Here is a 27110-nt window from a genome sequence, read left to right as displayed (position 1 = left end):
CCCTTCTGCACTACCCTAGCAGAGGTTCTCCATGAGGGCCCCACTACTGCAGCAAACTTTTGTCTGGGCATCCAAGTATTTCCATACATCCTCTGAAATCTAGGCAGAGGTTCCCAAACCTCAATTCTTGACTTTTGGGCACCTGCAGGCTCAACACCACACGGAAGCTGCTGAGGCTTGGGGCTTCCACCCTTTGAAGCAACAGCCCGAGGTGTAACTTGTCCCCTTTTAGTCACTGCTGGAGTGGCTGGGACACAGGGCACCAGGTCCCTAGACTGCACGCAGCACTGGAACCCTGAGCCCAGCCCACAAAACCATTTTTCTCCTAGGTCTCCGTGCCTGTGATGTGAGGGGCTGCCATGAAGACCTCTGATATTCCCTGGAGACATTTTCCCCATTGTCTTGGGGATTAACATTAGGCTCCTCATTACTTATGCAAATTTCTGCAGCTGGCTTGAATTTCTCCTCAGAAAATGGATTTTTCTTTTCCATCACATTGTCAGGCTGCAAATTTTCCAAACTTTTGTGCTCTGTTCCCTTTTTAAAACTCAGTGCCTTTAACAGCACCCAAGTCACCCTTTGAATGCTTTGCTGCTTAGAAACTTTTCCCACCAGATACACTAAATCATCTCTCTCAAGCTCAAAGTTCCACAAATCTGTAGGGCAGGGGCAAATGCCGCCAGTATCTTTGCTAAAACATAGCAAGTCACCTTTGCTCCAGTTTCCAACAAGTTCCTCATCTACGTCTGAGATCACATCAGCCTGAATTTCATTGACCATATCATTATCAGCATTTTGGTCGAAGCCATTCAACAAGTCTCTAAGGAGTTCCAAACTTCCCACATTTTCCTGTCTTCTTCTGAGCCCTCCAAATTTTTCCAACCTCTGCCTGTTACCCAGTTCTAAAGTCACTTCCACATTTTCAGGTATCTTTTCAGCAACGCACCACTCCCAGTACCAATTTACTGTATTAGCCCATTTTCATGTTGCCAATAAAGACGTACCCAAGACTGGGCAATTTACAGAAGAAAGACGTTTAACGCACTTACAGTTCTATGTGGCTGGGAGGCCTCACAATCATGATGGAAGGTGAAAGGCATGTCTTACATGGCAGCAAACAAGAGAAGAGAGCTTGTTCAGGGAAACTCCCCTTTATTAAAACCATCAGATCTCGTAAGACTTATTCACTATCATGAGAACAGCACGGGAAAGACCTGCCCCCATGATTCAATAACCTCCCACCAGGTCCCGCCCACAACACATGGGGATTCAAGATGAGATTTGGGTGGGGACACATCCAAACCATATCCCTCCCCTAGGCAGCAGCTTTGGTTAAAAACCACTTTCCACTTGTTCCCTCCCTGGAGTTTTGCTGTTTAGCCATTTCATGCTTGTTTATACTTGTATGTTTGTGCATATTTATTTATATTTGAGAAATGTTTATTGAATGCCAATTATGTGCCAGGCCTTGTTCCAGGCACTGGAGAGAAAGAGATGAACAAGCTGATAAGATCTGCAGGCCCAAGGAACTTCTAAGTGCTGAGGGTGGGGAGGAGAGGTGGACTGTACACTAGACAGCAAATAGATATTTAAGGTCATTTCAGCTGCATGAAGAACTTTGAGAAAGCAAGCAAGGTGTCAGAGTGGCAGAGGTCTCCCCTACTGTTTATCTGCTGTACGCCCAGTACTTGACACATGGTGGGTGCTCCCTGAGTGTTTGTTGAGTGAAGGAAGGGCTGAATGGAGGAACATCTTTTTCTGGGGTGTTGATAAAGGACAAAGTCGCTCAGAATTCCTTTGCATGAACTTATGAAGATCCAAGCAGCCTCATGTGCTAATGATCATAATTAAGTCAGAATCCCTTATTTGAACCAACTACCTCAGGGAGAGGCGCAAAGCACCAGGCTGATGAATTGGTTCCCCAGGCTTCCCTCCTGTTGTGCCCTGCCCAGGTGAGATGTGTGCTTACACCTGCCCAGGTGCATACACATGCACGAATGAGAGTCTAGTGGAGTAATCACACCTCCAAGGCTGTGTTAAAACAACCGGTCACTGATGCCTCAGAAGCAATCTTTAAAAAGCAAAATCCATCATTTGGTGGGGCCTGTTGGGCTGAGTAGATCAAATACTTTCACCGTTGTACTTTCTTATTCTTCTTGTGTGTCTCTAGTGCACAGGGCTGGGGAGCCCGGTGTGTGGGGCTGACTGAGATGTGGAGGATCTAGCCCTGGACCTCAAATAGCTCACACCTCAGAAGCAGGATAAATAACTTTTGCCCAAGTCACTGTAACACAGCAATTCCCAGAAGCATGTTTCCAGTAAGATGCTCTGCCAGAAAAGGTTTCCCCAGTTGTCAAGTAAGTTTAGGAAATGTTGCTACCCACCTCTCAGAGGCTGTCCGTGCATGTGAGCAGAGCAAATGCCCAGAGAAGTCCTGCAGAAAAGAAACCTGCTCAACCTTGTTCAACTTCTAGTTTTCTCAACTTAAAGAAGACTTTAACTTCCTTGCACATTGACTACAGTTTCCCGGGGTCACTGAAATAGCAATGACACAATTTTCCCTCCAGCCAAGCCAGAGGTGTCCATTCTCCATTCTACCCCAGGCAGCATAGTAAGTGGAGTCAAAAGCTGAGCTGAGGGGAGAAGAGGAAGCAAGAGGACACATCTTCCCAGGTGGGAGGGAGAAAGGATACAGCCCCATTCTACTATTGCTAGATGAGAAAGCTGAGGCTCCTACACCTGCCCCAGCACTGTGGGGCTGCAATGTAGGACCTCCCTGGTAAACAAGGAGCTAGGGACAGGGACCAGAGCTGTGCCAAGAACAGAGCCGTGCTGTGCCTTTAATTCCAGGTGGCCGTTGACAAGTCAGGAGCTGAGACCCCAGAGGAGGTCAGAATATGTGAGCGGGAGTAGCTTTGGCAGCATTTGTGTTGGTTTTGGGAGAGTTGTGGGGATTTGGGAGAGGAAGGTAGAACCTGCAGGATGGGTGGGCTGAAGGCAGGTGACTTCAGTGGATTCTGGCCGATGGTGGACGGCACTGATATTTTCAGCATCTTAGAGTCGTGCCTCTGGGAGAGGTTTGCCTGGGAGAGCTCCTCCCAGAAGGTCAACGGCCCTGCTGTGATTGGGGGCGGGACTGTGGGACGTGGTGTTGCCGCCTGATGAGAATGATGTGTGCTTTGTGTGTTTGCTCCACCAGGCCCCTTTCTGTCACTCCAGCAGTATTGTTAGAGAAGAAACAAAACAAAATCGAGAGTGGAAGTTGATTCTATAATTAGTGCAATTTCTTCGCTGTTCATTCGTGATCTCCAGAGATCAATTAGCTTGCTTTTAAGCTAAAAGGCATCTGAATAAGTATTTAACCTGCATAGCAATTGATATTTAAAACAGATGAGGATGGAAGTAATAACGCAGAACAGGGGGCTCTGTTCTCTTCCACTAATTTTCCCGGTCTTGCTCCCCTGACCCTCGTCTCTGCCCACTCTCATTTCTGGAGCGACCTTAGATTGGGCCTTCTGGCATTCTCAGGGCAGGTCTGTGGGTGGGCAGGCTGGCACAGAGGGGCTGCTGGTGGCAGGGTTCTCTCCCTGATCTTGGCATTGCTATGGAACAGGTGCCTGGGTTTGGAGATGAGCCCCAGTTAGGAGGGTGGTGGGAGACGCCCCCATCCAGGGAGAGCCAGGCCCTCTCCGTGCAGCTGCCTACTCATGCCAGGCACATGGCCCCTGTCCATTCTTGTAAGGGACAGGGTGTCTACTGAAGGTCCCTCAGCCTCAGGCTCCCTATCTACTAATAGCGGATCCCTGCTGGAGCTGGGGTAGTGGAGGGCTTGAGAACAGCAGGAGCTGGTGTCCTCCTGGCTGTGCATAATCATTACAGATGGTCTGAGAGAGATTTGTGTGTTCTTTTATTTGTCACGTAAATATCAAAGTCCTGAACTGAAATTAGCTTCTTAAAACAAGCAACATATGTGTTTTAAGCACACATACATATACATTTATTTAACAAACATGTTGACATCCTATCTGTGCTAGATAGTGTGTCAGGCACTGGGGGGAGGAAGGAGATGCCAGGATGACAAAGGCGTGTCCTCACCCTCTAGATGACCTCAGCCTAATGGAGAGGGGGGAGAGTGGGGACCAGGACTCAGCACAGCACAACGCAGCCCCCCACCATGTGTGAGGATATGGAGGAGGACGCATAGGGCGCTCAGGAAAGCTCTTAGTCAAGGACCCCCAAATGCAGGCCCTGCGAGGAGGGCTGGGGTGTGAGTAGTTTATCTGGGAGGCGGCTCCAGGAATCAGGACCGTGAAGGAGCAGGGATGCGAGACCGGGAAGCAGGGGAGCCAAGCAACGGTGTACAGGTTACACTGTGGGCAGCGGAGGTGGGAGGAGGGGGGTTCTGTTCTGCTGGGGCCTATTGAGAAACTGCATAGAATGTGCCTCCCAATGGTGCCTGTGAGGGGCGAGGAAGGTGGGTGTTTATCCACCAGCTCCCAGGCCTCCCTAGCCTGTCCCGTGTGCTGGCCAAACCCGCGCCTTTGCCAGAGAATATCAGAGATCGTGGAAGCTGAGGGCATGCAGAGGAAGTGTCTGCAGTGGCCTCTGGGGTTGGGATCGGGGACGAGGATCATGTCTATTGCACAAGGCTCAGAAGAGAAAAGCGTGACCCAGCATCAGAAGGACAAAACCCAGAGAAAGAAGGAAAAGCGAGACGCAGAGGAAGGCGCGCGTGAAGGGAGTGGTGAGAAACAGCACGGGGCGAGGACACCCTGCCTGGAAGAGTGGACGCTGAAGAGAGGCTGGGCTGGATGGGGAAGGGCCCCAAATACCAGGCTAAGGGGCTTGGCCTTTCTGCTGCCGGTGGGTGCGCGTGAAGAAGGGGCTGTGGAACTGCTCTGCTGACTGACTGCGGAGGTGGGACAGCCCCGCCAGTGTCTCGGGGAGGCCCGCATGGTGGCTCTAGATCTCCATTCCTTTGTCCCCTGCAGCAAGGACAGGCACTGCTCACAGGGCCCCTCCACAGCCCCTCACTCAGTCCTCTGCCCACAGCCCTGGCTCCTGCCCCTCCTGCCTGATGACAGCCCATCCCTCATCAGGGTCTCTGGGCAGCACGAGAGCCTCCAGCCATCCTCCCAACACGGTCGATTCTGCAATATTTGACTTGTGTGTCCCTCAGTTGTACAGACAAAGCTCCTCATAGCACTAGATCAATTAAAACAACTGCCACCAGGCCCCGGAACTCAATCAGGAGCCCCCCCGGGACCCCAGGGAAGTGCACGTCCTCTGCTCAGATCTGCCCCTTCTCTGGATGCCTACCCACAGCTCTGTTGAAGGCCCTCCAGCCTTCCTGTCACCTCATAATAATTTCTTATTCTTATCAAAGGCATACAATGTGCTTTAGGTGATTTATGCCATTTAAGCCTCAAAATATTCCTATGTTGTAAACACTATTAATATCCCTGTTGCAGATGATGAAACAGAGACACAGAGCAGTAAAGGGACTTGGCCAAGGTCACACAGCTGGGAAGTGGTGCCGTCTGGCTGCAGAGCCCACATGCTTAGCTGAACCTCATCCTCATTCAAACACTGGGGTCCTGTTGGATGCACCCTCTCCCAGACCCCCATCTCCCTCCCTCAGCTGGTTATTGACCAATCCTGGAAAAGCCAACCACCCAGCTCCCCTCCGGCCACCCCCTCCCTCCCTGTCTCCCCAGTGGGTCTGTACAGGTCCTCCTCACCGTGATAACCTATCCAAGGCCAGTGCCCCTGCTGGTTGCTGTGTTCCTTCCACAGCTCAGCTCTGAGCAGGTCAGGTGCTGCCTCCCCCATGAAGACGTTCGCAAGATGCCCTGTCCTCTGAGTCTCCCCAGTGTTTAGTCCGTGGTTATCACATGGAGCGTTCTCACCTTGACAGCGTTTTGAGTTATGCCCCTCCACTCACTTCCTGTTCTGAGCTAGGAGCTTCTGAAGGACGGGGCTGAGTCTAATCTCTCACTGACTCACCTAGTGCCCAGCATGGTGCCTTGTTCCAGATTGTAGCCAATTGCCTGCTTTTGGAATGAATGAGTTAACGAGTTTGTGAATGAATGAAGAACTGAATGAACAAGAAAGGGGACACACATCCCTCGTCTCCATTTCCTCTCCCAGGATATGAGAAAGCCCATCCCTGGACCGTTTCACTGGGTGCTGCTCCGCCTCTGTAAACCACGTACTGTGTCCAGCAGGGGAAGCAACTGACTTGTCCCTACCCCCGCCCCCCCACCACTGCTGCTGAGAGAGGGCACGGAGGTGCCTGAGAAGCAGGTTCAGAAACACCACCAGGGCCCCCAAAGGTCTGGCTAAGGCGCAGCAGAGAGCAGAGCCTGGATCTTCCAGCCCACGGCTGCACTGAGCTGCGGGGGCCCTGGCAGGAAGCAAAGAGAACCCTGATCAGAACAGACAGGGAGGCGGGCCCTGAGAAGAGGCTGTTAGCAACAATCTCGCTGATCCACATCTCAATTAATCTCCACAACACCTTGGAAACTTCAGAAAAAGTACAAAGCAGTCTAGAAAAGAAAGAGTGGGCTCAGGCCCCTGAGGACAGATGGAGCCTGGGCCTGGTGCTGGGAGCGTGAATGTCTTCTGGTACTCTTCATAGTGGTGGCAGGCCTCGAGTCCTGCCTGAGTCTCCCAGGCTCACTGCACTCTGGGCCAGGCCGGCTGGGCTGCTTGGCTAAATTTAAGAGCACACAGTTATCAAAGAGAAAGGAAAACCTCAACGGTTTCCAGAGGACACCTAAACAGTCATGAGGTCAGAGGGCCAAGCTTAAGCAAGGAGCTTGGCTCCTCTGCTCCTATCTGCCCAGCATTTGTGCCTGGGGATTCTCTAAGATCGTCTTGCCCAGACGGAGTCTGGGGGCTGGGGCAGTGGGCCGTCTCCAGGACCCTTGTCCTTGACGGTGAAGTGTGGCAGGGCCATGGTGACAATGCTTCCCCCTGGTTTTGGAGGTCACATTCAGCTTGACACAGGCCACCATAGCATCCTCACCTGGGAGGCAGAGGAATTCCACCATTGGGCACATTTCCAGAGGTATAAAAAGCAATTTTAAAAATATAGGCACGAATGCTTAGGGTATTCAGTATGTTTCCTGAAACATATAACACCATATCATAGTAGAAGGAGCAAGAAAGCAGTTGGTTGCAGTTGACACAGCCAGTTCTACCCCTCCTCCCCAACCCTGGCTCTCAGTTAGGGGTTAGATTTGAGCAGTGGTTTTCTTGCCACACTCAGAGCCCAGGAAGCTATAGAGCCTTCTCAGAAGCTGCAGCATCAAGTCTTTCAGAGCCAGTGATGCAAATGGGTTTGGGCAGGGGCATGCTGATAAAAAAGAAAAAAAGGCCGTGTGCAGTGGCTCACGCCTGTAATCCTAGCACTTTAGGAGGCCGAGGCAGGCAGATCACTTGAGGTCAAGAGTTCGAGACCAGCCTGGTCAACGTGGCGAAACCCCGTCTCTACTAAAAATACAAAAAAATTAGCCAGGCATAGTGGCGCGCACCTGTACTCCCAGCTATTTGGGAGGCTGAGGCAGGAGAATTGCTTGAACCCAGGAGGTGGAGGTTGCAGTGAGCCGAGATTGCGCCACTGCACTCCAGCCTGGGTGACACAGCAAGACTCCATCTCAGGAAGAAAAGAAAAAGAAAAACGCCCTGATTTGTAGCATCTGCTTATTTCTGTGGTGTAAATACTCTCACTATGGCCGATTTCAGGCTGCCAGTGGTTTAATAACTGGTTTTCAGAATTCCTGAAAATTTAACAATTGGCTCCTGAAGGCTGGTACTAGCTGGCTGCAGCACATCACTGGCTTTGGTTGCAAAGAGAATTTTGCCACTTTGTAGTTTTAACAACATCCTTAACTTCCCTGGACTTCCGTTTTCTCCTGTGTAAATTGAGGCAATGTTACTTCCTCTCTAATGGGGTTGTAGAGGTTCTCATGAGTGTTAAATGTAGTGAATTGAAGGCATGCAGCATCATCCCTGGAACACAGTCCGTTGTTACTATTGTAGTTGTCGTTGTTGTTATTTGTTTTACCCGTTGGGCTTCCACACAAGGTTTTGTTTGAAGAAAATATTCCAGCTGCGCGCTGTTCCACCCCTGCTCACGTCTTCTGGGACTCATCTTACTCACACACCCCTCCCTACACACACACACACACACGTGTGCACACACCCTATCCCATCTCTTAGCGGCCTTAGTGTCTCTGCTCCATTTTATTAAAGCAGAAAGCAGTGACAATTATTTTCATAATGAACTGGCTCTTCAAATTAATGCCAATTACACTATGCAATCATGATTAAGATTATGCATTAATCAACGGTGCCAACCTACTTATTAGCCTCTTTAAATAACGATCATGAGGAATGTATGGGAAGGCAGAGAATGGAGAGGAGCCAGTGGAAAGGGGGGCAGCCTCCAGTGGGGCAGGGAACTCTCTCCAGAAGCTAAGACCCAAAGCAGCCCTTCTTGCATGGGCAGAGCTTGGATCAGAACCCAGGACAGTCAGACGCCCGAGCTCCCAAAGCTGCGGGCTCTCTAGAAGCTGCTGTGCAGAAGGGAGAGGGAGCAGGAGGACCCAGGAGGGAGAGGGTAGTGGAGAACCTTGGCCATTTAGCAGTTAATGAGGTCCAGTGTCCCCTTCCCCCTCTCCAACAACACTAAAGTAAGTGCAGTTGACAGTGCCCCCCAGTAATGTCACCCCTGTCTTAGGTCAGGTCCCCTGGAAGCAGAGCCTGAGGCAGGGATTCGGATGCATGGGGTTTATAGAGGGGAAGAGTGCTCTTCAGGAAAACCCTGTGGGGAAATTAATAAGGCAGGATTGGGAAGGGGATGGGGTTGGGCAGAGATGTGCCTCTGCCAAGATCTAGCCTTTGCCTGATGCAAGGTGGGAGTGTGGGGAGGGGCTCCAAAGAATATGTCATACTGCAGATTGTCCCCACCCTGAGGCAAGGGACCGCCCGGCCTTTTGAGCCCCATTATTAGTCGGTTATTGATGGCAGGCTGCTTCCAGGGGCCCAGGTGTGTGACCCATCCTCTTGGGCAAGGGGGCCTCTCTCACTGAGAACAATTCCCTAGAGAAAGGGGTAGCCTGTGAGTGGAACCAACATTCAAATTGAGGTCTGCCTGTGCCTAGAACTCCACTCTCTGAACCTCTGTGGTGCCCCTCAATATTTGCTGCCTGGATGTCCCAAGACATTCAGGCCTTTGCAGCCACCTTGCCCTTACACGCCCATTAGAACACCTCCCATCCTTGCACTGAGTTTGCGGGTGGAGGGGCAGCCTCTCACCCACCATGTCTCTGAGGATGCTCTAGGGCTTCCTGTTTTTCCGGATGATCTCGTGGTCCAGTGTCTTCTACTGAGTCCTCTGTCTCCTCTCATCTCGCCTCTTGTGCCTCCTGTCCTTTCTCTGCCCCGACTCACTCTGTTTTGGACCATGCCCATCTTCTGTCGCTTTCCTCCAAACAGCAGGAGCTGGTGTCAGTTTTCTGTGGCTGACTTTTCTAACGATGGGGCTCCTGGAAGGAAGGGAGGCTCAACTTAAAACCCAGCGTCGGACATCACTGTACGAAAAATGCATGGCCCCTTCCTGCCGTGGTGAATTTCTTACTGGACTCGCCCACCTTTGGGCCTGGGTTCTGTCCTTTGGGGTCCACTTCATCTCTGTTCCCTTTCTCTTAGGCCTTCCTCCTTCTCTCACATCTTCTCCATTCAAAAACTCCAGCATCCCATCTTTGTTTCTTTTGCATCATGATTTGGTTCCATCATAGTCTTAATTCTTTACCCAGGCCTTGAGGTGCTTTTCCTAAGGAAACACTCACTCACCTCTGAAATAAAGGCTGCCCACCCCCAGAACAAATACAAACTATAGCCCGATGGCCAAATCCAGCCACCCACCACCTGTTTTTTGAATTAATGTTATGTTTTTATTGATACATAATAGATGTACAGAGTTTTGGGGTACATATGATAATGTAATACATTCATGTAATTTGTAAAGATCAAGTCAGCATACTTAAGATATTCATTGTCTTAAATAATTGTCTTTTCCTTAATGCTGAAAACCTTCAAATTATTCTCCTCTAGCTATTTTGAAATAAACAATAGGTTATTGTAAACTTACATTAATAGTCACCCCACTGATCTATCAAACACTAGGTCTTATTTCTTCTACCAAGCTATATATTTGTACCCATGAAACATCTCTTCATTCTGTATTTTTACAAATAAAGTTTTATTGAAACACAACTGTGCCCACTGTGACACATTGTCTGCGGCTGCCGGCATGCTACAGTGGCAGAAGTGAGTCCTTGCAACAACTATCATCTGGTCCACAAAGCCAAAAATATTTATCATCTAAAACATTTACCCTCTGATCCTTTGCAGACAAAGTTTGTCAACCCTGCCTTAGAAAATGTGGAAGCTCACAATTCACTTTGTTTTTCTAAATGGTGTGATAGCATTTATTTGCTGTTTTCTAAATAGTATAGTAGCATTCATCGTTTCTCTCTCTCTTTGATAGCTACAGTGTGTTGAGTCCTCGCCATGTGCCATGCAGTAGCTCCATTGTTTTGTCTTCCTCACAATAATCAGCCCTGTGCGATGTGTACCCCATTTTGCAGGTGGAGAAACTGAGTCTCAGAGAGACTGAGTAACCTCCTCCAGTGGATAGAGCTAGGTTTGGGACTGAAGGATGGCTGTCATTGAAACCTGAACTGGGAACCTCCCCGGTATTGCACCTGAGTGGAGCGCCACACATGTGCTAGTTGTCTGTTCTTCTCGGCTGCCCTGCGGGGTTGAGCATTCCTTGAAAGCAGGAGCCTGGTGCTGACTTCTTTTGGTATCCCAGGGCCCAGTGACAGGGTGGCACAGGGCAGAGATTAATGGGTATTAATGGAGCTGTTTTATATAGGATAAGACTGAGGCTTCATCCCTTGGGCGTAGGTCTTAATGGCTGAGACATGTCACCATCCTTGTTGAGATGATGGCCTCTCTCTTTCCCCTTCTCCCCACCTGCCAAGGTCTGAGAGGCCAGGAAGAGGGTGTGAAGCCCTATGGAGATGGCATTGTCCCTGACTTTTTATCCCCATTTGGGATGGGTAGAGGTGTCTTTCTTCAGATCTGTAATAACCAGATCTCTTTCTAGGCTTTTTTTGTTTTTTGTGTGTGTGTTTTCACATTTTGAAGTAATAATACATACTTGTTGTAAATAATTTTGGAAAAATCAAGAAAACACAAAGAACAAGATAAAAATTATCCATAAACATCTATCCAGAGATATTCACTGGTAACATTTTGGTACAAATCCTTCCAGTCTTTCTTCTGTAAATATGCTTTTTGTTTGATAAATAATTATCATACTGTAATATTATTTTGTAGCATTGGGGAGCAGGGAGAGGATGAAAATTTTCTATGCCATTAAGTATTCTTTAAGAACATTTCACTAAAGCTTTGTTTTTTTTTCTTATTACCAAAGCTCTATCTCAATGCAGAGGGCTTGGGGAAAAAAAAAAAAAAAAGCACCAAGCAAAAGCAATCCATTATCTTTTTACTTTCTAGAAAGAACCTCTGTTAACATTTTAGTGTGTGTCCTTCTGGTGTGTCCTTTTTGATTTTAATTGGAATTGCATTAAATTTATAAATTAATTTGAGGAGAAATGACATCTTTACAATATTGAGCCATCCCTTCCAAGGAGTAAGTTATGGCTCTCCATTTATTCAAGTCTTCTTTTATGTCCTCTAGTAAAGTTTTGTAGTTTTCTTGATATAGGAATTGCACATTTATGGCAAGGTATTTTATTTTTTTGTTGTTGCTTTTGTGAGTAGGGTCTCTTTTTTTCCCCTATGATTCCTTGCTGTTTATTGCTGCTATGTGGGGAGGCTATATGTTTTTCTATATTTGTACGCTGGCCTCTTGATGAGCTCTCTGTTTACTTTCTGCTAGGTTTTCACCTGATTCTCTTGTGTGTTTAAGAGAACCATAATAAGCATCTGCAAGTAGCATTAATTGTGTCTCTTTTCTGATTGCAACATCATGATTTGTTATTTTCGTCTTATTCATATCATGATTTTAAGGAATATTTTATTACAGAGAATGTCTGCCATACACACATAGAGAGAGTAGCATAATGAATCCTCAGGTGCCCCTCATCTGGCCCCAGCAAAACCCATGGCCTCTGCTGCCACGTCTGTACACACTTTGCATCATGTGAGTAAAATTCTTCCCACATTTTGAATCCAATTTCAGTCATTGTACCGTATCATCCTATGCTTTGATTGATAATGCCTACAAGTTGTTCTGCCATATGGGTGGGTTTTAATATATTGAGTAATCTCTTGTTTTTGGACATTAAGCTGTTTCTATTTTTTTCAATATTATGTAAAAAAAAACCTTATCCATAAATGTGTTTATATATCTCCAACTTTCTCTAAATTTATATTCCTAGAAATGGAATTACTGGGTCATATGGTATTTTGATCATTTATTTCCCTTTAAACACATACACACAATCACGATGGCTTTTCTGATGAGAAATGTAACACATGTTCACTGCAGAACTTTTTAAAAATACAGAAGAACACAAAGAAGGAAATTAAATTTACCCATGAGCCTACCACTCAGAGAAAACCACCCTTCACTTTTGGTACGAATTCTTCTTGTCTTGTTTTATGCACGTGCTCGGCATGTCGAGGCACACCTGTGCGGATGCACACGTGTACAAACTGTAAGTGTGCTGGAGTACTCTGGAAGGACACAGTTATGTGTTCACGTGTTAAAACATTACCCTTTTTTCTTTTTAATAAATTTTGCTTTTTGGAGCAGTTTTAAGTTCACAGCAAAGACTGAGTGGAAGGCACAGAGATTTCCCATATACCCCCTGCCCACACACATGCATAGCCTCCTCCATTATCGACATCTGCCACCAGAGAGGTACATTTGTGACAATGAATGGACTTATACTGACACATCATCATCATCCAAAGTCCATAGTTTACATTAAGGTTCACTCTTGGTGGTGTACATTCTGTGGGTTTCGACTAATGTATGACATGTATTCACCATAATAGTATCATACAGAATCATTTGACTGCCCTAAAAATCCTCTGTGTTTTTACCAATGCATCCCTCCCTCCTCCACCCGCTGGAAGCCACTGCTTTTTTTACTATCTCCATAGTTATGCCTTTTCCAGAATGTCAGTAGTTGAAATCACATAGTCTGTAGCCTTTTCACATTGGCTTCATTCGCTTAGTGATAGGCACTTAAGTTTTATCCTTATCTTTTCATGGCTTGATAGCTCATTTCTTTTACGTGCTGAATAATATTCCATGGTCTGGATGTAGCCAGTTTGTGTATCCACTCACCTACTGAAGGATATCTTGGTTTCTCCCACGTTTGGGCAATCATGAATAAAGCTGCTATACACATCCGTGTGCAGGCTTTGGTGCGGACATATTTTCAACTCCTTTGTGTAAATACGAAGAAGTGCCATTGCTGGCTTGCATGGTAAGAGTATGTTTAATTTCATAAGCAATTGAAAAACTTGTCTATCAAAGTGGCTGTACTATTTTGCTTTCTCACCAGCAATGAATGAGGGCTCCTGTTGCCCCACATCCTTGCCAGCCTTTGGTGTTGCTAGTGTTCTGAATTTTGGCCATTCTAATAGATGTGTAGTGGTATCTTGTTGTTGTTTTAATTTACATTTCCCCAATGACATATAATGTGGAGTATCTTCATATGCTTATTTTCCATCTGTATATCTTCTGTGAAGGTCTTTGGCCCACTTTTTAATAAGGTTGTTTGTTTTCTTATTCTTGAATTTTAAAAGTGGTTTGCATATGTTGGATAATAGTCCATCATCAGGCCGGGCACGGTGGCTCACGGTAATCCCAGCACTTTGGGAGGCTGAGGCAGACAGATCACTTGAGGTCAGGAGTTCAAGACCAGCCTGGCCAAGATGGTGAAACCCTGTCTCTACTAAAAATACAACAATTAGCCAGATATGGTGGTGGACGCCTGTAATCCCAGCTACTCAGGAGGCTGAGACAGGAGAATCACTCGAACCCAGGAGGCAGGGGTTGCAGTGAGCCGAGGTTGTACCACTGCACACCAGCCTGGGCAACAGAGCAAGACCCTGTTTCAAAAAAAAAAAAAAAGTAGTCCATCATCAAATATGTCCCAGTCAGTGGCTTCGTTTTTCGTTCTCCTTACTGTGTCTTTTGCAGAGCAGAAAGTTTTAATTTTAATGTAGTCCAGCTTATCAATTATTTCTTTCATGGATCATGCCTTTGGTATTATATCTAAAAAGCCATTGCCAAACCCAAGTTTGGCAATTTATAGTTTTGCATTGTACATTTAGGTCTCTGATACATTTTGAGTTCATTTTTGTGAAGGGTGTAAGGTCTGTGTCTAGATTCATTTTTGCATGTGGATGTCCAGTTGTTCCAGCCCTTTTGTTGAAAAGTCTATCTTTTCTCCACTGTATTGCCTTTGCTCCCTTGTCAAAGATAGTCGACTTTATTTATGTGGGTCTGTATCTGAATCCTCCATTCTGTTCCAATGATCTATTTGTCTATCTATATGCCAACGTCATGCTGTCTTGATTACTATAGCTTTATAGCAAGTCTTGAAGTTGGGCCGTGTCGATCTCCCAATGTTGTTCTTCTCCTTCAATATTGTGTTAATTATTCTGGTCTTTTGCCTCTCTATGTACACTTTAGAATCAGTTTGTCAATAGCCACAAAATAACTTGCTGAGATTTTGATTGGGATTGCACTGTATCTATAAATCAATTTGGGAAAAACTCACATCTTGAAAATAATTGACTTTTTTTACCCATGAACATTGAAGGTCTCTCCATTTATTTAGTTATTCTTTGATGTCTTTCATTAGAGTTGTGAGTTTTACCTCAAATATATCTTGTACATATTTTTTAGATATATAACCCAAGTGTTTCTTTTCTTTGCATGCTAATGTAAGTGGTCATGTTTCTATTTCAAATTCCGTTTGTTCATTGCTGGTATATAGAAAAGCAATTGACTTTTGCATATTAACCGTATATTCTGCCACCTTTCTATAATTGCTTATTCGTTCCAAGTGGTAGTTTTCTCTTTTGTTCCTGATTCGTGTGGATTTTCTACGTAGGGGATCATGTCACCTGTAAACAAAGACAGTTTTATTTCTTCCTCCCCAATCTGAATTTCTTTTGTTTCCTTTTCTTGTCTTATTGCATTTGCTAGGACTTCCAGTGTGGCGTTGAAAAGCAGTGGGAGAGGGGACATCCTTCCCTTGTACCTGATTTTAGTGGGAAAGCATCAAGTTTCTAACTATTATGTATGATGTCAACTGTAGGGTTTTTGTAGATGTGCTTGAGAAGAATGTGTATTCTGCTATTAATATTCTTATGAAGTTGAGGACATTCCCCTTTATTCTTACTTTACTGAGAGTTTTTATCATTAATGGGGTGTTGGATTTTGTCAAATGTATTTTCTGGATCTGTTGATATGATCATATGATTTTTCTTCTTTGGCCTGTTGATATTGATATAATGGATTACATTAATTGATTTTTACATCTTGAAACAGCCTTGCATACCTGGGGTAGATCCCACTTGGGTGTGTTATGTAGTTCTTTTTATACATTGTTGGATTCTATTTGCTAACATTTTGTTGAGGATTTCTGTATCTGTATTAATGAGAGATATTGATCTGTAGTTTTATTTCTTGTGATGTCTTTGTCTGGTTTTGGTATTAGAGTAATGCTGGCCTTGTAAAATGAGTTAAGAAGTAGTCCTCTGCTTCTGTTTTCTGAAATAGAGTGTAGACAATTTGTATTATTTCTTTCTTAAATGTTTAGTAGAATTTACCAGTGAACCCATCTGGGCCTGGTGCTTTCTGCTTTCTAAGGTTTATTATTAATTCAATTTCTTTAATAGAGAGAGCCCTATTCAAATGGTCTCTTTCTTCTTGCGTGAATTTTGACAAATTGTGTTTCGTTCATTTCATCTAGGTTAGCAAATTAGTGGACATAGAGTTATTAATATTCCTCGATAGTCTTTTTAATGTCCATGAGATCTGTAGAGATGTCCCCTCTTTCACTTGTATCCTCTCTTTTTTATTCTTAATTGGCCAGATTAGAGGCCTATCCATTTTATCTGTCTTTTCACATGACCAGCTTTTGGTTTCATTGATATTTTTCTATTGATTTCTTGTTTTCAATTTCATTGATTTCAGATCTAATTTTTATTATTTCTTTTCCTCTGCTTACTTTGGATTTAATTTGCTCTTCTTTTTCTAGTTTCCTGAGGTAGAGACTTGGATTATTAATTTTAGATCTTTCTTCTTTTCTATTTTATGCATTCAGTGCTATAAATTTCTCTCTATGCACTGCTTTCACTACATCCCACAAATTTTGATAAGTTATGCTTTCATTTTTATTTAGTTCAAAATATTTTTAAATTTCTTTTGTGACCCATATGTTATTTGGAAGTACATTGTTTAAGCTGGGCACGGTGGTATGTGGCTGTAGTCCCAGCTACTCTGGAAGCTGAGGTGGGAGGATCACTTGAGCAGAGGAGTTGGAGTCCACACAGCAAGACAAGGAGGAGGAGGAGGGGGAGGAGGAGGAGAAGGAGGAAGAGGAGGAGGAGAAGCAGGAGGGGGAGGAGGAGGAGAAGGAGGAGGACGAGGAGGACGAGGAGGAGGAGGAGCAGGAGGGGGAGGAGAAGCATTGCCTAATCTTCAAGTATTTGGGGATTTCCCTGATCTCATTCTGTTATTGATTTCTAGTTTAATTCCATGGTGGTCTAAGAGTAGACATTATATGATTTCTAGTCTTTTAAATTTGTTAAGATGTGCTTTATGGACAGAATGTGGTCTATATTGCTGAATGTTCCATATGAGCTTGAGAAGAATGTGTATTCTGTTGTTGTTGACTGAAGTAGTCTGTAGATGTACATTATATCTGATTCACTGAGGCTGTTGTTGAGTTTAACTATAACCTTACTGATTTTCTGTCAACTGGATCAGTCCATTTCTAATAAAAGGATGTTGAAGTCTCCTAGTAGAATAGTAAATTCATCCATTTTTCCTTGCCTCATGTATTCTGATGTTCTCTTTTGAGCATATATGCATTAACGATTGTTACGTCTTTTTGGATAATTGACCCCTTTATCATTATGTAATGCTTCTCTTTGTCTCTGATAAAGCTCCTTGACCCAAAGTCTTCTCTGTCTGAATACAGCTACTTTCACTTTCTTTTGATTGATATTAGGATGGCATGTCTTCATTCATTTACTTTTTTACTGTGGTAAAATACAAATAACGTAAAATTTGCCATCTTAACCATTTTTAAGTGTACTGTTCAGTGGTACTAAATACATTCATAATATTGTGCAACCATCAGCACCACTCATCTTCCTAACTCTTTTCATCTTGTAAAACGGAAACTGTATAACTCTATACCCATAAAGAATAACTTCACTTTCCCCTCTTCCTCTAGGCCCTGAAAACCACCATTCTATTTTTTGATTCTCTGATTTTGGCAGCTCTAAGTACCTCATATAAGTGGAATCATACAGTATTTGTCTTTTTGTGACTGGCTTATTTCACTTAGCATACTGTCCTCAATGTTTATTCATGATGTAACATATGTCCAGATTTCCTTCTTTTTTGAGACTGAATAATATTTCATTGTGTGTCTGTGCCACATTTTGTTTATTCATCCATCTATCAATGGACACTTATGTTGCTTCCATGTTTTAGCTATTGTGAGTAATGCTGCTATGAACATGGATGTACAAATATCTGTTTGAGTCTTTGCTTTGAATTCCTTTGGGTATATACCCAGAAGAATTGCTAGATATATAGTAATTCTAGTTTTAATCTTTTGAGGAACCACTATACTGTTTTCCACGGTGGCTTACCATCTTACACTTCCATCAACAGTGCACAAAGGTTCCAATTTCTCCACATCCTCCCCAGCACTTATTTTCTTTTTTTATATAGTAGTTACCCTAATGGGTGTGAGGTAGTATCTCACTGTAGTTTTGATTCGAATTTTTCTAATTATTAGTGATATTGAGCATCTTTTTATGTGTTTATTGGCCATTTGTACATCTTCTTTAGAGAAATGTCAAGTCCTTTGTATATTTTTAAACCGGGTTGTTTATTTTTTGTTGTTTTTGAGTTTTAAAAGTTCTCTATATGTTCTGGATATTAATTCCTTATCAGGTGTATGATTTGCAAATATCTTCTCCCATTCTATTGGTTGCATTTTACTCTGTTAATAGTGTCTTTTGATACGCAATTTTTTGGAAATTTTTTATTAAGCTCAATTTGTCTTTCTTTTCTTGTCCATGCCTTTGGTGCCATATCCAAGAGATTATTGCCAAATTCAATGTCATGAAGCCTTTGTTCTATGTTTTCTTCTAAGAGTTTTATAGGTTTAGGTCTTACATTTAAGTCTTTGATCCATTTTGAGTTAGTTTTTGTATATGGTGTTAAGTAAGGATCCAAATTCATTCTTTTACATGTGGATATTCAGTTATTCCAGCATTATTTGTTGAAAAGACTATCCTTTCCCCCATTCAGTAGTCTTAGCACCTTTGTCAAAAATCATTTAACCATACATGTGAGGTTTTATTTCTGGACTCTCTATATAGTTTGTCTTTATGCCAGTATCACACTGTTTTGATTACTCTAGCTTTGTAGTAAGGTTTGAAATCAGGAAATGTCTTTCAACTTTGTTCTTCTTTTTCAAGACTGTTTCTGGCTATTTGGATTCTTTTGCAATTCCATATGAATTTTAGGATCGGTTTTTCTATGTCTGCAAAAAAAATGTCATTGGGATTTTCATTGACATTGAAATGTCATAAGGATTTCATTGAATCTACAGATCACTTTGGGCAGTATTGACACCTTAACAATATTAAGTCTTCCAGTCCATGAACGTGGGATGTGTTTACATTTATTGATGTCTTATTTAATTTCCTTCAACAATGTTTTGAAGGGTTTTTTACATTTTAAATTTTATTTTTTGTGGGTATATAATAGGTGTATATATTTATGAGGTTCATGAGATGTTTACCTGTATTATTTCCCTTCTCTCTAAAGAACATCTTTTAATATTTCTTGTAAGGCCTACAGGCATGCAATATGTAGTAATCACATCATGGGAAATGAGGTAGCCATCCCCTCAAGTATTTATCCTTGTGTTACAAACAATCCAATTACACTCTTTTAGTTTTTAAATGTACAATTAAATTATTATTGAGTATAGTCACCCTATTGTGCTATCAAATACTAGGTCTTATTAATTCTTTCTAGTTATCTATTTTGTACCTATTAAGCACCCCCACCTCCCCCCACCCAGCCTACCACTACCCTTCCCAGCCTCTGGTTACCATCCTTGTACTCTCTATCTCCATGATTTCAATTGTTTTGGTTTGAGAGCGTGTGATGTTTATCTTTCTGTGCCTGGCTTATTTCACTTAGTATAATGACCTCCATTTCCATCTGTGTTGTTGAAAATGAGAGGATCTCATTCTGTTTATGGCTGAATAGTACTCCATTGTGTATAAGCACCACATTTTCTTTATCCATTCATCTGTTGATGGACACTTAGGTTGCTCCCAAATTTTGGTTAGTGTGAACAGTGCTGCAACAAACATAGGTGTGCAGATATCTATTCAATATACTGATTTCCTTTCTTTGGAGTATATATCTAGCAGTGAGATTGCTGGATCATATGGTAGCTCTATTTTTAGTTTTTTGAGGAATCTCCAAACTGTTCTCCAAAGTGGTTGTACTAATTTACATTCCCACCAACATGGTATGAGGGTTCCCTTTTCTCCACATCATCAACAGCATGTATTATTGCCTGTCTTTTGGATATAAGCCATTTTAACTGAGGTGAGATGATGTCCCATTGTAGTTTGGATTTGCATTTTTCTGATGATCAATGATGTGAGCATCTTTTCATATGCCTGCTTGCCATTTGTATGTCTTCTTTTGAGAAATGTCTATTTAAATCATTTCCCCATTTTATTTTGTAGTTTTCATTGTACAGGTACAAGTCTTTCATCTCCTTGGTTAACTCCTAAGTAGTTTGTCCTTTGTGAGATTATTAGAAATGGAATTATTTTATGATTTCCTTTTCAGATTGTTAATTGTTAGGTATAGAAATGCAACTGATTTTGTGTATTGACTTTGTATTCTGTTACTTTGCCAAATTTTATTAGCTCTAACTGATTTTTTGTGAAATATTTGGGGTTTTCTACATATAAGACCATATTATCTGCAGACAGATAATTTTACTACTTCCTTTCCAACTTGGATGCCTTCTTTTTCATTTTCTTGCCTAACTGCTCTGGATAGAACTTCCAGTAGAATGTTTAATAGAAGTGGTGAAAGTGAGCATCCTAGCCTTGTCACCGATCTTAGAGGAAAAGCTTTCAGTCTCTTACCATTGAGTATGACATTTGCTGTGGGATATTCATAAATGGCTTTTATTATGTTGAGATAGTTCCCTTCTGTTCCTAGTTATTGAGTGTCTTTTATCATGAATAGTTGTTGAATTTTGTCAAATGCTGCTTCTGCATTGATTCAGATGATCACCTTTTTTCCTTTATTCTGTTAATATGATGTATCACATTGATCTGTTGTTGTTTTGAACCATCCTTGCATTCCAGGAATAAATTTTTCACCTGTTCATTTACTTTTATTTTATGTGCACCTGTATAGTTAAAATAGGTTTATTGTAGACAACATATAGTTGGATCTTGTTTTTTGATCCACTTTGACAATCTCTTTTACTTGATGCATTTAGACCTTTGATGTTTAAAATGAGAATTGATATAATTAGATTAATATCTACCTTATTTGTCACTGTTTTCTATTTGTTGCCTTGTTCTTTGTTTCTATTTTTGCCTTCCAGCCTTTTTCTGCCTTTCATGATTTTAATTGAGCATACTTTGTCATTTCATTTCCTCTCCTCACTTAGCATGTCAATTGTACTATTTTTTCAGTAGTTACCCTAGAGTTTGCAATATACATAGGCAACTAATCCAAGTTCATTCTCAAATAATGTTATACTGCTTCACAGGTTGTGTGAGTATTTTATAGTAAAAAAATAATCCTAATTCCTCCCTCCCATCCTTATATCATTGCTGTCATTCGTTTTGCTCATATATAAGCGTACGTAAGTGAATATTTATGAATACATTGTTGCTATTATTATTTGGAGCAAACCATTGTCTGTTAAATCAGTTAAGAATGAGAAAAATACATTTTTTAAAATTTTACCTTCACTTTCTTCAGTGTTCTTGTATGTAGATTGAAGTTTTTGACCTATATTATTTTCCTTCTCTCTAAAGAACATCTTTTAATATTTCTTGTAAGGCAGATCTACTGGCAACAAATTTCATTGATTTTTGTTTGTCAGAGAAAGTCTTTATTTCTCTCCACTTATGAAGAATAATTTCTCAGGATACAGAATTATAGGTTGGTTTTTATTTTCTCTCAATACTTTATATATTTCACTTCACCCTCTTCTTGCTTGCATGGTTTCTGCAGAGAAGTCAGATGTAATTCTTATCTTTTCTCCTCCGTAGATAAGATGTATTTTTCTTCGGGCTTGTCAGGAATTTTTTCTTGATCTTTGATTTTCTATTGTTTGAAAATGATATGCCTCAGTGTCATTTTGGGGACATATTTCCTGCTTTGTGCTTGGTGTTCTCTAAGGATCCTAGATCTGTAGTTTGGTGTCTGACACTAATTTGAGGAAAGTCATTATTGTTTCAAATATTTCTCCTGATCATTTCTCTCTTCCCTCTCCTTCTTGCATTTCCATTAGGCATTTTTACAGCCACAGTTTTTGGATATTCTGTTTTCTTCTTCCAGTCTTTCTGCTCTTTGCTTTTTAGTTTTAGAAGTTTCTATTGAGATATCCTCAAGCTCAGAGACCCACTTCTCAGCTGTGTTCAGTCTACTTATAAGCCCATCAAAGGCACTCTTCATTTCTGTTACAGTATTTTGTTTTGTTTTGCTTTTTATCCCTAACATTTCTCTTTTTTTCTTAGAATTCCCATCTCTTTGCCTATCTGTTCTTGCATGCTGTCCTCTTTATCCATTAGAGCCCTTAGCATATTAATCATAGTTGTTTTGAATTTCTGTTTCTGGTCTAATAATTCCAAAATCCATGCCATATCTGAATCTGGTTCTGATGCTTGCTCTGTCTCTTCAAACTATGGTTTTTATGCCTTTTAGTATGCCCTGTAATTTTTTCTTGATAGCTGGACATGATGCACTGGGTAAAAGGAACTGCTGAAAATAAGGCCTTTAGTGATTTAGTGGTAAGGGGTGGGGAGAGGGGGAAGCATTCTATAGTGCTATGATTACGTCTCAGTCTTTTGGTGAGCCTGTGCCCCTGGGCTGTGAAATTCACAGGTGCTTCTCCCCCACCTCCCCCGCAACACACACGGGCAGATGGGATATGATGGCTAGGGTGGGCTGGAGTTGAGTATTTCCCTTCCACCAGGTCAATTAGTCTCTCATGAAACCCCAGCAGGTTAGGCTCTGGCTAACTAGTTTCCCCTGAGGACAAACCTTGTTAAAAAGAACAGAGTGCTCTGGCATATTTTGAAATGATTCCTTTTCCCCTTCCACTGCCAGAAGCACATGGGGATTTTTCTCCAATATTCACTTAAGAACCTGGTAGAATTCCAGGAGTAAAACTCACAAAAGCGTGGGGGCTCAGTGAAGGCCTCCCCTGAGGTTTTTGTCTCTCAAACTTACCCACACTGAGCCTCCAGCAACTAGTCAATTACACTTTCGGTTTTCCTACCTGCACACCGATTCCCGTGGAGGTTTCTGCTCCAATAATTTGTAATTCTCTCTATTTACCTATCTCTCCAATTCTGGGGGCAGTGGTTTGCCCTGTGACCTCACTTCTTGTACAGATCTAAGAAAAGTTGTTGATTTTTCAGTTTGTTCAGCCTTCACTGGTTGTTAGGACAGAGTGGCAACTTTCAAGCTTGTCACATGCCAGACCAGAGACTGGAAACCACTACTTTTTAGAATTTTCAAAACAATTAAAACGATCCAAATACCCATCAACTTGTGGATAGAAAAATAAAATGTGGTACATCTATACAAAGTAATATTATTTAGCAATAAAGAGGAATAAAGTACTGATACATGACACTAATACAGATGAACTGCAAAAGCACACGAAATGCAAAAAGCCAGATGCAAAAGACTACCTATTGCATGATTCCATTTATATGAAATGTTCAGAAAAGACAAAAAGTAAATTAGTGGATGCCTGGGAGTGGGAATGAAAACTATAATTGCCTGTAAATGGGCACGGGGGTTCTTATTGGGTGATGGGAAGGTTCTAAAACAGGATTTTGCTTACGGTTATAGAACTCAGTAAATTTACTAAAAATCATTGTAGGCTTTAAAACAGGTGAATCTTGTAGAATGTAATAATACCTCAACCAAATCAATTATTAAAAATAATAAAGGTTTAATTGGAAAAAATATAGAAAGGCATTAAGAACAAAACAAGAAATGTCCTCTATTCTTATGTTAAAGACAAAAGTTCCTCTTCTTCTTCCTCTTCTAAAGGGAATTGTACTGCACCTCTGCCAGAAACCCTCACTGTTCACTTAAAAATATATCATGGGTATTTCCTGTGTCGTTATATGTAATTATAATTGTGCTTATATGTAAATACATAGACAATAGTTTACTATTTCTCTGGTTGAACATCCCTAGATCTCCTTCCCCATACATGATCCACATGCCCACTGTTGTTGTTGGAGTCCATTTCTAGATATCAAAGTCCCGAGTCACAGGCGCGGACATTTTTAGGACTTTTGGTAAATTTCTAATGTCCATCTCAACAGGCTGGGTAGACATTTCCCCCTCCACCCACAGTTAAGCAGGTGTCTCTTTCTAAACAACTATTCCCACACCAAAGCTGGAGCCATGGTTTATTTTGTATCTTTACCAACTGGATGAGCAAAAAATGGTATCTCATTGTTGGTTTAAATTGAGTTTATTTTAATTATTAGGGAAGTTGCACACTTCTTCATACATTAATAGCTCCTTTGTATTATTTTCTTTTCTTTTGTTAAATGTTCATACTTGTCCTTTGCACATTTTTCTATGGGAGTATTTGGCCTTTTTGTAGAATTTAAGTGCTTTTTATAAAATAAGAGCATCCATCTTTATGCTCCCACATATGTTACAAATATTTATTTCATGTTTGTGTTTGTAATTTAATTTTGTTTATGGTTTTTAATGGGTAGAAGTTTTATGTTATTTTTGTGGAGCTATCAATCTTTCTTTTATCGTTTCTGATGTTTTTGAAAGGCTTAGAAAGACCTCCTCTACCCAATATTGTATAATATTCACCTATATTTTCTTTTTTGGTACTTTTACAGTATTTTATCTGCTCCTCCCCTTACCCATTTGCCGTTAATCTTTAATTTATCTGGAATTTATTTTAGATTAAGATTGAATTCTAACTTAAATTTCTTCCAAATAATTGAATAATTGTCACAGCACAGTTAATGAATAATTCATTTACTTACTGATTGGAACTAGCCATCTTTCTCATGTTTTAAATACTTATCTCTACTTGAGTCTCTTTATAGGAGCTTTTATCCTGTTCCTTTGATCTATCTGTGTTTTCATATGCTATTACAACATGAATTTAATTATTTGGCTTAATGATATATTTTAAAATCTGGCAGTACGAGTCACCTCTCATTCTTTTTAAAACATATTTTGGTCATTAGTTCATGTTTAGTCTTCCAGATACATTTTAGAGTCATTTTATCAGGAAAAGAAAAACCCTTTCATGATTCTGATTGGAATTAAACTGAAAAATTAACTTGGAAAAACTGACACCTCTACACGTGAACTTTACTATTCAGAAACACACCATGACTCTTCATTTAAGGCTATGTTTAAATCTCTCATTAAAGGTGTTTTTTTATTTGTTTTGGTCATTTTTTATGTTTTTCTTTTCTTTTTATCTTTGTAAAGACAAAGTGTCACTATGTTGCTCAAGTTGGTCTTGAACTCTTGGCTTCAATCGTCATCTTCCTGCCTCAGCCTCCAGAAGTGTTGGGATTACAGGCATAAGCTACTGCTTCCAGCCTGTTTTTGTCATGTTTTAAAACTGGAATTGCAGCCTGGTGCAGTGGCTCACACCTGTAATCCCAGCACGTTGGGAGGGAGGCCAAGGCAGGTGGCTCACCTGAGGTCAAGAGTTCCAGACCAGCCTGGCCAACATGGTGAAACCCCATCTCTACTAAAAATACAAAAATTATCCGGGCGTAGTGGCATGTGCGTGTAGTCCCAGCAACTTGAGAGACTGAGGTTGGAGAACCGCTTGAATCTGGGAAGCGGAGGCTGCAGTGAGCAGAGATTGTGCCATTGCACTCCAGCCTGATCAACAAGAGTGAAACTCCATCTCAAATGAATAAATAAATAAATAAATAGGGAATTGCACACTTCTTATTTGCTTTATTATTAGTTATTTAATGTTTTTGCTGATATTGTAAAAGGAATTCATTTGCTATTAAGTTTTTTTACTGATTGTCACTGATATGAAGAAACACTATTAATTTGTGCTAACTGGTCATTTAACTTAACTCTCCTACTAGTTCTTACTTGTTTTCATGTTTAGGGATTATTTTAAGGGTTTTTATATCATTTGCAAATAAGAATTTATTTCTTTACAAATGTTGTGCCTCTAAATTATTTTTCTTTCTTATTTCATTGGTTAATGGTGTGGTGCAAATCCTCCCCCATGCCTCTTATTTTTCTTTAATGAGAATGCCTCTGATTTTTCACCATTAGTATGATATTAAAGGCTGATTTAAGCTAAAAAAGCTTCAAGGAAGTATTTCTTCTGGTGCTATTTTATTAAGCATTCTTAACAGCAATAGATATTGGATTTTATTAAATGCCATCTTGCATTTTATGAGTTGATTATATTTTTTTTTCTTATTTGAACTATTGATGTGATGGAATGGTATTCATAGATTTCTTTATATTGAACCAGTCTTAGATTCCTAGAATAAAACTCTGCATGGTCATGGTATGTTATCCTGGTAATATCCTGGTAGATTCTGCTTGCCAGAATTCTATTGAGAATTTTCACAGCAATATTAATAAGTTGGTAATCTTATTTTGGCCCTGTCGAGCTCTGTTACCAGGAATTTGCTGTTTGAGTGAAATGAATGAGGATTTTCATATTTCTTGTGGTCCTGCACACTTTCTAGGTGTGGCAGTTACCTAGGATATTATTGAACATTTCAGGGAGCAGGCAGCTTGTCTATAAAATCTTTTGACCCAAGCGCACTTGCTAGAGCCCCATCCCTCCTCCCAACCACACACAATTTTACTCATCTTTCACAGGAGGAATCTTCGAGTATGCGGACGGCCCCAACGCCCAGGTCATGAACGCCGAGGAGCACGCCTTTCGATTTTCTGCCAACATCATCAACAGGAACAGGACTCTGCTGCCCAACACAACCTTGACCTATGACATACAGAGGATTCACTTCCATGACAGCTTCGAGGCGACCAAAAAGGGTGAGTGTGCAGTTCCTGCCTCTGTTCTCTTCCCGGCCTGGGGAGGGGAAGCACTGCATTTGCTATCCAAGATCCTGGAAACAGGCCAGAGCTCCAAGTAGGTTCAGAGCCTTTTCTACCTGGTTTGGGCTTGGAGCCAGACTGCCTGGACTTGCATCCTAGCAACTCTGATATTAGTTGTGTGACCTTGGACAAAATACCCTGTGCCTCAGTTTTCTCATCTGCACAATGGATGCATTTCTGTAAAGTGCTTAGAATAGTAAGCACTGGCAAGTAGGAAGTACCATATAGGACTTTACTCGTATTGCACTTGGCTTCTTTGCCCTCCACATACTGAGCCATCAGGTCAGGGACCCAATTTCTGTGTCCCACCCACCTGCTTCTCCTTGCCTTGTATTCTGGCAGTCAGAGTCCCTGATATCGAGAGCAATTACTGCTGACATATTTTTTTTTTTTAGACAGA

The 27110-nt window shown here is 41.8% G+C and overlaps 1 protein-coding gene across 1 annotated transcript in view; it reads left to right on the top strand.

Moving 5' to 3' along the window:
• GRIK3 (glutamate ionotropic receptor kainate type subunit 3) overlaps window positions 1–27110 on the top strand; it is a 239646-nt gene that overhangs the window by 117280 nt on the left and 95256 nt on the right. Inside the window, exon 2 of the mRNA XM_030823450.1 lies at window positions 26471–26647. Coding sequence (XP_030679310.1) covers window positions 26471–26647 — 177 coding nt within the window. The remainder of the gene's footprint in view (window positions 1–26470; window positions 26648–27110) is intronic.

Source organism: Nomascus leucogenys, chromosome 12 (assembly GCF_006542625.1).
Source record: "Nomascus leucogenys isolate Asia chromosome 12, Asia_NLE_v1, whole genome shotgun sequence".
NCBI classification, from domain to species: Eukaryota; Metazoa; Chordata; class Mammalia; order Primates; family Hylobatidae; genus Nomascus; species Nomascus leucogenys.
Note: the sequence above shows the minus strand (reverse complement) of the source record. Positions and strands in the feature narration are given on the sequence as shown.